The 12479-nt window shown below is 67.1% G+C and overlaps 1 protein-coding gene across 4 annotated transcripts in view; it reads right to left on the bottom strand.

The window, feature by feature from the left end:
- PKD1 (polycystin 1, transient receptor potential channel interacting) overlaps window positions 1–12479 on the bottom strand; it is a 44814-nt gene that overhangs the window by 11908 nt on the left and 20427 nt on the right. For all 4 annotated transcript variants that reach the window (XM_047713972.1, XM_047713968.1, XM_047713970.1 and 1 more), the window contains exons 13-30: window positions 12262–12437; window positions 11952–12085; window positions 7792–11408; window positions 7491–7640; window positions 6340–6483; window positions 5950–6229; window positions 5644–5857; window positions 5374–5557; window positions 4898–5050; window positions 4128–4272; window positions 3421–4041; window positions 2952–3108; window positions 2463–2715; window positions 2187–2382; window positions 1128–1298; window positions 914–1057; window positions 620–830; window positions 392–518 (exon numbers count right to left, since the gene is read on the bottom strand). In XM_047713972.1, the coding sequence (XP_047569928.1) occupies window positions 392–518; window positions 620–830; window positions 914–1057; window positions 1128–1298; window positions 2187–2382; window positions 2463–2715; window positions 2952–3108; window positions 3421–4041; window positions 4128–4272; window positions 4898–5050; window positions 5374–5557; window positions 5644–5857; window positions 5950–6229; window positions 6340–6483; window positions 7491–7640; window positions 7792–11408; window positions 11952–12085; window positions 12262–12437 (7077 nt within the window). The remainder of the gene's footprint in view (window positions 1–391; window positions 519–619; window positions 831–913; window positions 1058–1127; window positions 1299–2186; window positions 2383–2462; window positions 2716–2951; window positions 3109–3420; window positions 4042–4127; window positions 4273–4897; window positions 5051–5373; window positions 5558–5643; window positions 5858–5949; window positions 6230–6339; window positions 6484–7490; window positions 7641–7791; window positions 11409–11951; window positions 12086–12261; window positions 12438–12479) is intronic.

Raw genomic sequence — 12479 nt, forward strand, 5'->3', positions numbered from 1 at the left:
CCCTTGTCTTGTGAGGTGCCCATGTGGCTCTGGCCGCGGGGGACAGGATGGGTCAGTTCACGAGGGCTGTGCGGCAGGGGAGCCATCAGAGCAACCGGTTGGCCTTGTCTGCACGGGAGGTCTCGTCACTGCCCCAGCCCCTCGCCCGACGGGTGCCCCGGTCTCCCACTTCCTCTGAGTCCGTCTGGGGCCTCGTCCTTTTGGGAATTTGTCCATCTCCCCTCAGTCATGGGACCCCGCCCCCCCGCATCCCATCAGCTTCGCAGCCTCGGCTCCGTTTGTGAGCCCGGCTCCTGCCGCGCTTCTGTCCTTGGGCCGCCTCACTGACCTCGCTGACCTTCCCTGCCGACAAGCCCACGCGCCCCCAGGAGCTCCACAGTCCTCAGCCCACCTTGCTCCGGGACATCCGGAAGAGGAAGAGGATGACCAAGTAGACAGGGTAGACGACCACACTGGACACCAGACCCACGGCCACTGTGTCAGCGCTCAGCGGGATCCGAGTGGACACGGGCCCGGCACTGCGGGCAGGAGAGAAGAGAGACCGCGGCTGGGACACGCTGGAAGGGGCGCAGGGGTCAGGCAGGAGGGGTCACCTGGGCTCCCACGGCACAGCACCCACCTGTGGGCAGCATCTCCCACGACCCCGTACCACACAGCATTGGCACCCAGGAAGAGGCAGACGAGGAGGACGCAGCAGGTGGCCCGCTGGACGCGCGTGAAGCGGCTGCGCGGCGGCCGGTCCCAGACGGACAGCCAGATGTGCTTGTCGAAGAAGCCGCGCTGCAGCTCGGCCACCAGCAGGCGCTGGGACCGCCGCAGGGCCGCCTCACCTGGGGACAGGGCGGGGTGGGTTTCAGCGGGCCGGAGGCTCGGGGCCACCCCTCCAGCCACAGGGACAGGGACGGGCCCTTACTCGCTGCCGGCACCTCCTTCTCCACGAGGCCACCGTTGGCCTCGGTCTCCACCGACAGCCACTCGTTGACCAGGAAGAAGGTGCTGCACGCCGTCTGCAGGTCCCTGACGATGACGTGCTGCAGGAACCAGGCGGGGCTGAGCCCTGCGGGGAGGGGCTGCGTCAGGCGTGGGCAGGGCGTGCAGGCCGGGTGGCCGCAGGTGCCCCCACAGACCTTTGTTGTCGTGCCACACGCGGATCTTGCACACACGGCCGAGGCTGTGCGGGGTGGCGATCTGGAACACGTCCAGGCTGTTGCGGCGGAAGGCTCTGTCCCCGTCTAGGTGCCGGTGGCCGCTGCGGCCCTCCGCCCCGTACAGCATGATGCCCACGTGCGCCGTGGTGCCTGCGGGTGGGCGGACATGTAGGCCAGACGCGGGAGCCCAGCCACCGGCCTCTGCTCACCGGATGCGGCCGTCGCACCAGCTCCCTCGGCATGCTAGACCCGGCCCAACCACGCGGCCTCTGCGGCTTAACTGAGGGACAACGGGAGGCCGCGGGGGCCGCGAGCTCTCCAGTCTGCTCCAGGAACGGCTGGCTCGCGCGCCCGTTGGCAGCCCGTCCCCGCGCCCCCGCCGGCTCCCACAGACCACCCCGCCGACGGGGCGCTGCCTGCTTGTCTCCCAGGGAGAAACACCCGTGACAGTTTATAAAACTCAGTCATCAAAAGGGCGAAAGCACAGAAAGGAAGCGAAAAGTGGCAGCACACAGAGCAGAATTCAGATCCAAAGTCAGTGGGCCCGTCCACACCGCCCGAGGCTCACCGTGAACGTGCCAGCGCAAACACGGACAGCAGTCGGGATGGAGGACGGGGGCGCGGCCATCGAGGCCGGGATGACCAGGTGAGAACGGTCAGGGCAGGCGGGGACGCGTGGGGAGCCGCGCAGCAAGACGCAGGCACGGGCTCCCGGCACGGCAAGGCCCGCAGTTGCATGGACAGCACCGTCCACACCACTTGGCGAGTTTTTCACCAAAAGACCAAACACTTTGGTTCCCAGCCGGTCTAACGGCAAGTCGCGCCATCCCCGCTCACTACCGGTCCCGTCTCCCCAGCACCAGCTCGTGCCACCTGCACTGACCATCTGCTCGCTCACGCCGGGGGCCCCACACACTCAGCAGTGGGTAAACCCAGCCACCCTTCGTCATCTACTAAGGACAGTCACCGGGGGAGGGCAGGGGCCCAAGAGAGTGAGCGAGGGCGGCCAGGGGCCCGGACGAGGCAGCCCCCCCTCACCTGAGCCTCGGCCCCAGCCAGTCTTGACCAGGATCTCGTACTTGAAGCGGCCCCCCTTCCCACAGAAAGGGATGACGCGGACCCGCCGGACGTCCAGCTGGTCCAGCTTCCGCAAGACCACGGCCATGACTGCGTAGGTCACCAGGCACACGGAACACGTCAGCAGAACGACGTAGTTCGTGCCCGAGGCCGGTTCCTGGGGAGACAAAGCCGTCAGGCCTGGAAGCACGGCCCAAGCCTCAGCTCCCCAGGATATAGAAACACGGTGCCACTCACCGGGAAGACGAAGTGGACGCGGCTGGGGGGCACGAAGAGGCTGGCCCCGAAGGCAGTGAGGTGGCGGGTAAGGCAGACGGCCTGGCTGGGCGATGTCTCCTCTAAGGGCACGAGCCCCTCCGTCCTCCACATCATCTCCTTCTCGCTGAAGTACTGGCACAGGGACGTGTAGAGGCCCACAGTCACTTCCAGTGCTGACCAGCGGAAGTGGCTGGTCAGGTTCAGGTGGTAAGTCCCGCCTGGGTCTCTGGTCCTGGGAGAAGTGGGGCGAGCGTCATACCCAGACCCCACCCAGCCCCAGGCCCTGAACGACAGCCATATTCTGGCCCCAAGGCCTCTTGGCAGTCACCCTCACCATGTGTGGCCAGTCTTCCTGCTGCTATGCCTGTTCCCACAGGGAGCGCACATGACCTTGGCACACATTCGCCCTGCCCTTGGAGACCAGCCCCTCCCTACCAACGGGTCCTCGGTGGCGGGGCACGTGCTCACCCCGGGGCGATGAAGAAGGTATAGGGCCTGTGGTCGTCGCCCGCCAGCTGCTCTGGGCGGATCCTCTTGCTGGCGGAGCAGTTGTACTCGTTGGGCCAAGACGCCGAGTGCAAATACACGGCCAGATAGGGCTCAGGCTCCTCGGGCAAGTAGTGCTCTAGAGAGACAAGCACAGGGTCGCATGGACGTCCTGGGTGACCCCCATGGGCGCTCTGGGGCCCTCCCTGGCCCTGGGGGTGAGAGGGCCAGAGAGCTCGGGGATGGCACCTGCTCCACCCTCGTCCCCTGCCACCTTTGGGCCAGGCCGCCAGCAGTCTGGGAAGCAGGAGGCAGACCACGGTAAAGGCCACAGAGTTGGGGGGTCCACGAGAAACACCTGCTCACCCGAGGTACCTCCCTGCCTCCCCTGAGCCCCGAGAGGCCGGGCCAGGCCTGCAGGCGGCGCTGCCGCAAGGGCCCCAGCACGTACCACCGAGCAGCGTGTAGGTGAGCTGCAGGTGCAGGCCAGCGGCGGGGTTGCTCTCCTCGGGGGTAACCACGACGCCGACCGAGGCCCGGGGCGGGACGACCGCGGAGCCGGCAGGGGCGCGGGGGCCCCAAGCGGCCCGGTCTGAGCTGCTGGGCACCTTCACGGTGATGGCGCGCTCTGAGGCCAGCTGCCCGATGGGGATGTGGGCCCCGGCCTGCGTCTGGAAGGCCATGGAGGCCACCTTGGTGGAGACTGTGTAGTTGCTGATGTAGCCGAAGGGGAAGGGGTTGGAGTCGACCAGGAACATGAGCTGCACCACGTCGCTGAGGTTGGACAGGGCTCCGCTGAAGGCCGTGGGGATAGAGAAGGGGCAGCCGGGGAGCGAGGCGTCGCCCTGGCACAGGAGGCTCCGTGGGTCCGAGCGCTTGCCGCGGGCTGTGATCTCCTCGCCTGCCAGCGTCAGAGGCTCCTCGTCGAGGACGCGGGAGCGCATGACGATACACATGAGGGCCGACGACAGGTGATAGGCCCTGGACGCCACCATGTGCGCCGGCGGCTCCATGCCCAGCTCCGGTGGCCGAGGGCCCTGCACATCCGCACTGGCCAGGTGGATGAGGTCGCCTGGGGGGCGGGAGAGGCGGGGGCAGATGCTCGTGGGGAGAGGCGGGGGCAGGTGGGAGCGCCGCGCAGCCCAGCCCGGCCCGCACCTGTGATGTTGAGGATGCTGTCGGCGATCCCCATGGGCGTCCCGGTGCCCGCGGCCGTCTCGGCCTGCAGGATTCGCATCATGCCCTCAAGCTTGTGCAGTGTCTGCTTCAGGCAGGAGCCACACACCGGCTCCCCGCTGGACACCTGCAGCGAGGCCGGCCCCTCCGCTCAGCTCCATCACGCCGGCCACGCTGCAGGGCGCCCGCTCTGGCCCCGGACTTCCCCGGCGCCCCTTCATGCTGTAGCTGGAAACCCCCAAACGTGGGTTCTGCCCACACGCCTGCTTGCTAAGAGCTCTCCTGGGGCTTCTCCCCACCCACGGACGAGGCCCGCGGAAGACCACTCTGCGTCCCACCCCATGCATGTCACAGCCACAGGAGTCACGTGTCACAGGATCCCCCCCACCTCCCTTGGAAGGTTCTCTGCTCCCTTCTCTGCTGAAGGCTCTGCCGCAACTTCCCACCCCGTCAGACTGAGCTCAGCCCTGCCCAGTCCAGTCTCCGAATCCTGGACAACACCAGTGGGTCGCTCTCGGAGCTGCAGAAGCCAGGTCCGCTGGGACCGTGGGCTGGAGCAGGACGGTACAGGAATGGCCTCTTCCATCTGCCCTCCCTACAGCGAGCCTGCTCCTTATGCCCTGGGGCCACCCCACACAGGCCCCGGAGGGCAGAGAACCCCATGCCTCTCACACTACAACAGCTGAGAACTGGCACAGGACAGGGGGCACTGGCGGGGACGAGGGCTGCCGAGGGGCCTGAGCACACCCTACCGTGCACTGGGCCAGCGCCGCCGCGATCTGCTGGATGTCATCCACAGTGTTGACCCGCAGCGAGACCAAGGTCTCTGTGACATTCTTGCGTATCTGGGCTTGCAGCTGCCGCCGGGCGTCCAGCTCTGCTGCCGCGGCCAGGGCGTGCTCGGACTGTGGACGTCAAGCACAGGGAGCCGAGTGCACAGCGGCAGTGAGGGCAAGCACACGCCGTCTCAGCCACCACGAAACTGGGGGGCAACTCAAGTCCTGTTTCTTTGGGAGCAAAAGGGGGCTTTCCCAGGGCTCCTCTGACAGGGGCTGGGCGTGGGGACAGGGGAACCCACAGGTGAGGATGGGGGAGCCCACAGGTGGGGAGAGGAGAGAACAGGTTGTTTCAAGGAAATGCACCAGGGGACTGACTACTTGCAAAGCTGTAGGACCTGGCCTGGCCCCACCCTCCCACTGAGGACAGACAAGAAGAGGGGAGTCCTCACCCCTGCGCTGGCCTCGTTGAGCACGGTGATGAGGGCCAGCGAGTACTCGATGACGTGCTGGGGGTCCGCCTGTCTCAGCAGCCGGGGCAGCATGCTCTCCGTGAGACCATGCAGCCAGATCACGAGGTCGCCGGGGCCTCCTGGGAGGTCACCAGGAGGCTCTGGCAGGGTGATGGCCAGAGATCTGTGTGCAGAGGTTCACCCCCGGTGAACAAGTGGGAGTCCCGGCTCCCACCTGCCCTGACCTCCCGGCCCCCCGCCCCGGCTAACCTGTTGAGGGCGACCACAGCGGCGCCCAGCTGATCCTGCACAACCACGGCCAGGCCCACCTGGAAGTGGGGTGCGAACCCCGGTGGCAGCACCGCACCATAGGTGGGGAGGCTGCCCCTGTAGATGCAGAACTCCTCGCAGTGGCCCTGGCGACAGCGCCGCAGCAGCAGGGCATACACCAGGGGCGCACTCCCGTCTTCCGCGTCCTTCCAGCCTGCGGGGGTGGGGGGGGGGCCTCGCAGTGTGAGCAGGGCGGGGCCCCACATACCCACCGCGCCTCGCCCTCCCACCCGTCGCTGCGCTCACCTGTGCACTCGAAGTGCACCTTGGTGGTGAGGGCGCGCACGACGTCCAGCGGGAAGAGGCGGCAGGAGCCCCCGCGTGGGGGCCGGTTGGCGGCGAGGCGGATGGAGGCGCAGCCCTCCTCCTCACCCGAGCGGCCCAGCACCGTGAGGGTGAACGTGTAGCCCTCGCCGTCCCGCAGCACGCCGCGCCGCACCACCAGCCGCATGCCCGAGCTGCCGGTCGACGTGGTCGTCTCGTCCAGCACCAGCGTCTGGTTGCTGAAGGTGCGCGCCTCCCAGCGCTGCGGGGGCAGACCAGGGACTGAGGAGCGGAGCGACCGCGCCCCGCCCTCTCCCCAGGCCCCGCCCCACTCCGTGGCCCCGCCCCTTCCCTCCAGGCTCTTTGGCTCACCCCTCGCTTGGAGCCGGCGCTGCAGTTGTCACACCGGCCCTCCAGATACACGTAGGAGCTGCGGCTCACTGCGTACACGGCCTGAGCCTTGCAGGACACACACTCCAAGGACACGATGGGCACCCGGCCCCTGCGAATCAACACCTGGGGACAGGGTGGGATCACAGGGAAGCCATAACCTGAGCCAATCCCCCTGCTCCTGGGGCCCAGTCGGGTGAGTCTACCCAGCAAGTCGGGGCTGCAGGGGTGCAGTGGCTCCTGGGAGAGCTGAGTCTCTGGCCGCTGCCTTGGCGCTGTTCTCCTAGTTGGGAAGGCTCGGCTGGGCCCAGCCAGCTCCTCACTAGCCTAAGGTCCAGCTTCCCAGGGCACTGTGGGCTCGGGCCACACCCAGTACATTCATCTGGTTTTGTGCCTCACAGGCTGGGGGATGGTGGTGGACACCCAAAAGAACGGAGTCCACACTGGGTTTATTTTCTGTAGCCACAGCCCAGCATGAACCTGGCACACACGAGGCCCTCAGGTGCTCACCCACGAACAGGAGAACGATCGGGCGAACGCCTCTGTGGGGAGGGGAAATGTGTGCTGACCGGCCCAAGGCCCCTGCTGCCCTAGGATGGGGCCTGCCTCAGCCAGTCCAGGTGAGGCCCTCCTCTAAGCTCCCACCTTGCCAGACAGCCCCTCAGGGCAGGCCAGCTGGAGAGCCCTGATGCTGAGGACAGAGAATGCTGTGCCGGGCACTAGCAGAGCCCAGCACACCTGCTCCCATCAGCACACCTCCCCCAAAGGCAGCAGGAGTGGCTGCCCCAGGGTCATCCACTCTGCAGCCCTGACCTACCTGGAGGGCCCAGGGGAGGGGAGCATTGAGTACACACACGCACAGGGGTGAGATCAGGCCCCTCCCATTCACAAAAGAGGACACCCATGTTCTGGGAAGTGGACCTCACGGCGCCTGGGGCCCCTCCGAGATCTGGAGCGCAGTGTTGAAACGGGATGTTTTGTTAAGCACCACAACTCAGGAAACCCTCTAAGAGCGTCCAGTGTTCCCTGGGGACAGGTGGCTCTGTATGCTCAGCCCTCCCCAGCAGCTGGGTCCACCATGGGGGCCCGGGGCTCTGCCTTGCTGGGCTAAGGACCAGGCCAGCAGCACCCACCGTCTGATTGGTGGCCTCCTCCTTCCGCCCCGCCTTCCACACGGTCAGGTTGAAGGTATACTCCACGCCAGCCTGCAGGCGCTCCCGAGGGACGGTAACCACGCTGCTCCCCCGGGGCCCGAAGGTCAGGGCACACCCACCAGATTCACTCTGTAGCCACAGGGGAGGGGGCATGAGACCCTGCATGGCTTCAAAGCAGAACCTGGTCCAGGGCACAACTAGAAGACCACCTCCCCCGGCTGGGCTCAGGAGCAGAAAGACTGAGGGGCGGGGACCGTCCATGCCCTGCAGGGCACCTGACCTGGGTTGAGGCCACACAGGCCCAGTGGAAGCTGAGCGGTGTCTGGTCGCCATCTTCCAGGTTGGGATCGTAGGATTTGCTGCCGTCCAGCACCAGGTCCTGAGTGTCTGACCACACGCGGTACGAACCGCCCTCAACGATGGGCATCAGGCGCTCGGGCACCACTGTCACGTTGGCTTGGATGCTCCGTGCCAGCGGTGTCTCCCCGAATGACACCATGAACACGAAGCAGTAGTGGCCCACAGGCAGGGCCAGCCGTGGCACCACCAGCTGGGGCCGGCTCACATCCACGCTGGGCAGGGCCACGGGGGCCATGCGCGCAGGCCGCTGGCAGCTGGGGGCCCGGTACACCTGCCAGCGGTACTCGGTCTGGTAGGTGACACAGTCACGCAGGTTGACGTGGGCCTCCAGGTAGTTGCGCTGGGAGCGCCGCATCAACACCTGCGGGGGCAGGGCCACCTCCACCTCGGGCTCCCTGCAAGCCAGCACGTGGACGGTGACCGTGGCCTGCGCCACAAAGAAGCTCACCAGGTTGGAGGCATTCACCTCCACGCGGTAGTCCCCGGGCCGCAGATAGGAGTGCTCAGCCCAGGGCTCCTCCGTGTCCTCCACCAGGGCCCCATCCCCGAAGTCCCAGCGATAGGTCACCCGCCGGGGACTAGGGCTCGTGGCAGCCTCGAACCGGGCAGAGCGGTTGGTAAAGCAGCGGCCACTGCGCAGCGCCACCTGCTGGATGGGGTCCTGGACCTCCGTGGTGAGCGTCAGGTTCACCCCGCCCAGCTCGTTGAAGGCGCGCACGTGGATCTCCAGCAGCCCCGCAGCCACCGGGGTGTAGGTGACATCTCGGCCCGACAGGATGACCAGCGAGTCCCCCTGGACCTTTTGCAAGGAGAAGTACCACGCGTAGGCCACGCGGGACCCCCGCTGCACGCGGGCGGTGAAGTTCCTCTCTGTGCCCGTGGGGATGCCCGGTTCGCAGCAGCCGGGCACCTGTAGCCCCCCCACCGACTCCAGCACCAAGACGCGCACCTGGGCCTGGGCCCGGCTCACATGGTTCTCTGCCTGCACGCTCACCACGTAGTCCCCGGCCCGGGGGAAGCTGCGGGAGAAGTGGGGCCCGGGCAGCGCCTCTGGGCCTGCCCCGCTGACCTGCACGAGGAATCGCACGGCGGAGCCGGCAGCCAGCATGGCCTGGAAGTGCACCTGCTGCCCAGGCTCCGCCACCTTGCTGCTGGCCCACAGCACCAGGCCCACGATGGGCTCCTCCACCGTGAGCTCATGGGTGGCCACGACCCAGCTGACCGCGTTGGAAGCGTTAAGCTGAACGGAGGAGGTGCCGGCGTCGCGGAAGACCACAGCGACGTGCTGACCGAGCCTGCTGCCGCCCGGAACCGTCCAGCTCCAGCTCACGTTGGTGCCGGAGTCCAGCTGTCCCCAGAAGGGCACAGAGGAGCCGGCTGCCACAAAGCTGCGGTCTGGCTCGCCGGCCCTGATGCTGAGGCCTCTGACGGGCACCTGCACGGCCACCTCGAGGGTGGCATTGGCCGAGCCCAGCTGGTTCTCCGCCATGACCGTGACCAGGTACAGGCCAGGGCTGGGGAAGGCGTGGGTGGTGGATGGCTCCGGGGTCTCCCAGCTCAGTCCTCCCTCCAGGAACCAAGTGTAGATGACGCCACTGCCCCCAGCCAGCTCAGCACAGAAGGTGACACTGACATTGACCGCGGCAGGGTTTGGGGAGGCGGCTGCAGCCAAGCTGCCCACGGGCTCCACGAAGTCCACAGTGCGGTTGGCCGAGGCACTGCCCAGCATGTTGGCGGCCCGCAGCCGGACGTGGTAGGTACCGGCCTCGAGCACGGTGAGCGAGAAGGTCTTGCCGCTGCCAGCCAGGACTAGGCTGCCATCCCGTTGGGCAGCCCAGCTGTAGGAGATGTTGGTGCCGTCCCTGACCACGGCCTGCAGCTGCAGCGTGTGGTTGGTGGGAAAGCAGCAGCCACCGCTGCCCCCCACCACCTGCAGCCCCTCGATGTGCCGCAGGACGTAGACGAAGATGCTGTCCTGGGCGGAGCCCACCTCGTTCTCGGCAGTGACGATGATGTTGAAGGTGCCCACCGAGCGGAAGGTGTAGGAGATGGTGGGGCCCCCGGGGATGGGCGTGCAGCGGTCACAGAGCACCCAGGAGTAGCGCACGTCACTGCCGGCCTCCAGGGATGTGCTGAAGCTCACGCTGGCGTTGAGGGGCACCACCGTGCGGCTGGCATTGACACCCAGGCCCCACGCGCGCTGCTGCACCGTGACATTCAGGCACGCCCCGCCACGGCTCACCTCGTTCCATGCGCGCACCCTGACGGTGAAGGGGCCTGTGCTGTTGTAGGCGTGGGTGGCTGTGGGGCCCTGGAGGCGCCCACCGTCCCCCAGGTCCCACAGGTAGGTGGCGGGGTGGCCGCGGCCCACGGCCGAGAACAGGTAGGGCTGCAGCAGCTCCAGCACGCCGGACCCGTTGACCCGGATGCCCGAGAGCTCCACGGGCTCCTGCACCTCCACGAGGGCAGAGTCGTTGGCTGCCGAGATATTGTTGGACACGGCGACCGTCACCAGATAGGAACCGGGGTCTGAGTAGGTGAATGTGGCCTCGGGGCCGCCGACACGGGTCGCGTCCTCGGTGCCGAAGTCCCAGGCGTAGCGGTAGAGGGACGGGGGCCAAGCCTGAGCCACCAGACGGGCCTCCTCCCCGAGCCGCACCAGCTGCCTCTCGGGCCACAGGGTCACGTTGCCCACCTCGGGCTCCACGCACACGCTGCTGAAGTAATGGGCCTTGTTCACCCGGCTCGACAAGACCAGTGCCAAGGGGAACGTCCCACTCTGCGTGAAATTGTGTGTCACCGTCGGGTCCCCCGAGATGGTCGTGTTAGAAGAGCCGTCCCCAAACGTCCAGTCGAAGACATAGTGCGCAGGGTCCCCAGTGACATGGGCCGTGAACCGGGCATGGGGCTGTGCGGGGATGCAGGCCGCGGGCTCGATCCGCAGCACCTCCAGGACGAAGACGTGTACGGGCTGGCTCAGGGCCAGGTGGCCTGCGGGGCTGGATGCGCCCACGGTCACTGTGAAGTTCTGGGAGCGGAGGTACACGTGCTCCACTGTGGGCTCAGGGCCCGTGAGCACCGTGCCGTCCCCCATGTCGAACGTCCATGTGACGTTGTCCCCTGACTGCAGCGTGGCACTGACGGTCACAGGTGCGCCCTGCTCCACCGCCGTGTGCAGGCTCACACGCAGTCCCCGGAGCTCCTCAAAGATGCGGAGGCTGAGGCCCGCCGCCACGCTGCTCACCGTGTTGTTGACCTCTAGACGGACGTGGTACACGCCGCTGGAGGCGTACGTGTGGTTGACCTCTGGCTGGGGCTGCGTCACAGCCGGGGAGCCATCCCCGAAGTCCCACGTGTACAGGACACCCCCAGGCCAGGGCAGGGGGTGTGGGGAGAAGGTGACCGGCTGGCCGGCCGCTGGGACATGGCTTCCCACGGCCACGGCCAGGGCTGGTAAGGCGGCTCGCACACTCACAGGCACCTGCTGGGTCAGCTTCTCAAAGGCGTTGGACACCAGTAGGGTCAGGTTGTACTCACCTGGGGGACAGGCCCGAGTAAGGACCAGGGCCACCGCCTACATGGCCAAGTCAGTACTAACCCCGTGTTGCTGCACACTGGGACCCCTTGGGATGGCAATACAGGGCCCCGGGCCAAACGCAGAGGGAGAATGCCCTTGGTTCCTGCGCTGGGGGTGCCCGCGAGGCACGTGCAGAGTACCAGCAGCACGGGGCGAGACATGGGGCAGATACGGGGACGAGAGGAGGGGCAGATCTGTCCCAGACCGCCCAAGCCCCAATAGGAAGCAGGGGGGAGGGGCGCCGAGCTCTACTCTGTATTCTGAGTATGCGGCTTCTAGTCATTCAAAATAAAACGTAACCCCCTTCTTCCCCAGAAAAGGGTCTGAGCAGGGGCCAAGGGGGGGTCCAGTTTTTGGCCAGGAGACTTGAATCATGGGGCTCAGAAGCCCAGTCCACCCTTCACCTCAGATACCCCTCCTTCTCCCTACTGTGGACCCCAGGCTGTCAGCCCAGACTAGGCGGAGGGGACTGTCCCCCAACAGGCCAGTGGCCCAGACCTCACCTGGGACGGCATAAGTGTGCGTGGCGTTGTGCTCCACCAGCACCTGGGCCACCGTGGGGTCTGGGACCCGGACGGACTCATCGTATGGAGGCCTGAACTGGCCGATCACCTGGTCCCCATCCCCGAAGGTCCATCTGCCACGGCAGCAGGCAGGCCATGAGCAGGCTGGGGTGGGTGCACATAGGCCCGGCTGCACCCCTGGCCACTCTGGGCAGGTAAGGAGGGGGAGGGAGGGGGAGGCAGGGGGAGCCCAGCCCCAGCACCCCCAGGAGCGGCCCACCCTGCTGCCCACCAGGCCAGGCACACTCACAGGAAGGCCACCTCCACAGCCGAGTCCACCAGCACGTGGGCGGCCAAGGCCAGCGTGGTGTTGGGGGGCAGCACGGGCGGCACTGCGGACACCCAGAGGCCCCTCATCCGGTGCATGCGCCCCACGGTGACGTTGTAGCTCACGGTGACATTGCTCACATGGTTGGAGGCCGTCAGCTGCAGAGACAGGAGCACGCATGGGCTGCCACAGGTGGGGGG

The sequence above is a fragment of the Lutra lutra genome, chromosome 18 (assembly GCF_902655055.1).
Source record: "Lutra lutra chromosome 18, mLutLut1.2, whole genome shotgun sequence".
Taxonomy (NCBI): Eukaryota; Metazoa; Chordata; class Mammalia; order Carnivora; family Mustelidae; genus Lutra; species Lutra lutra.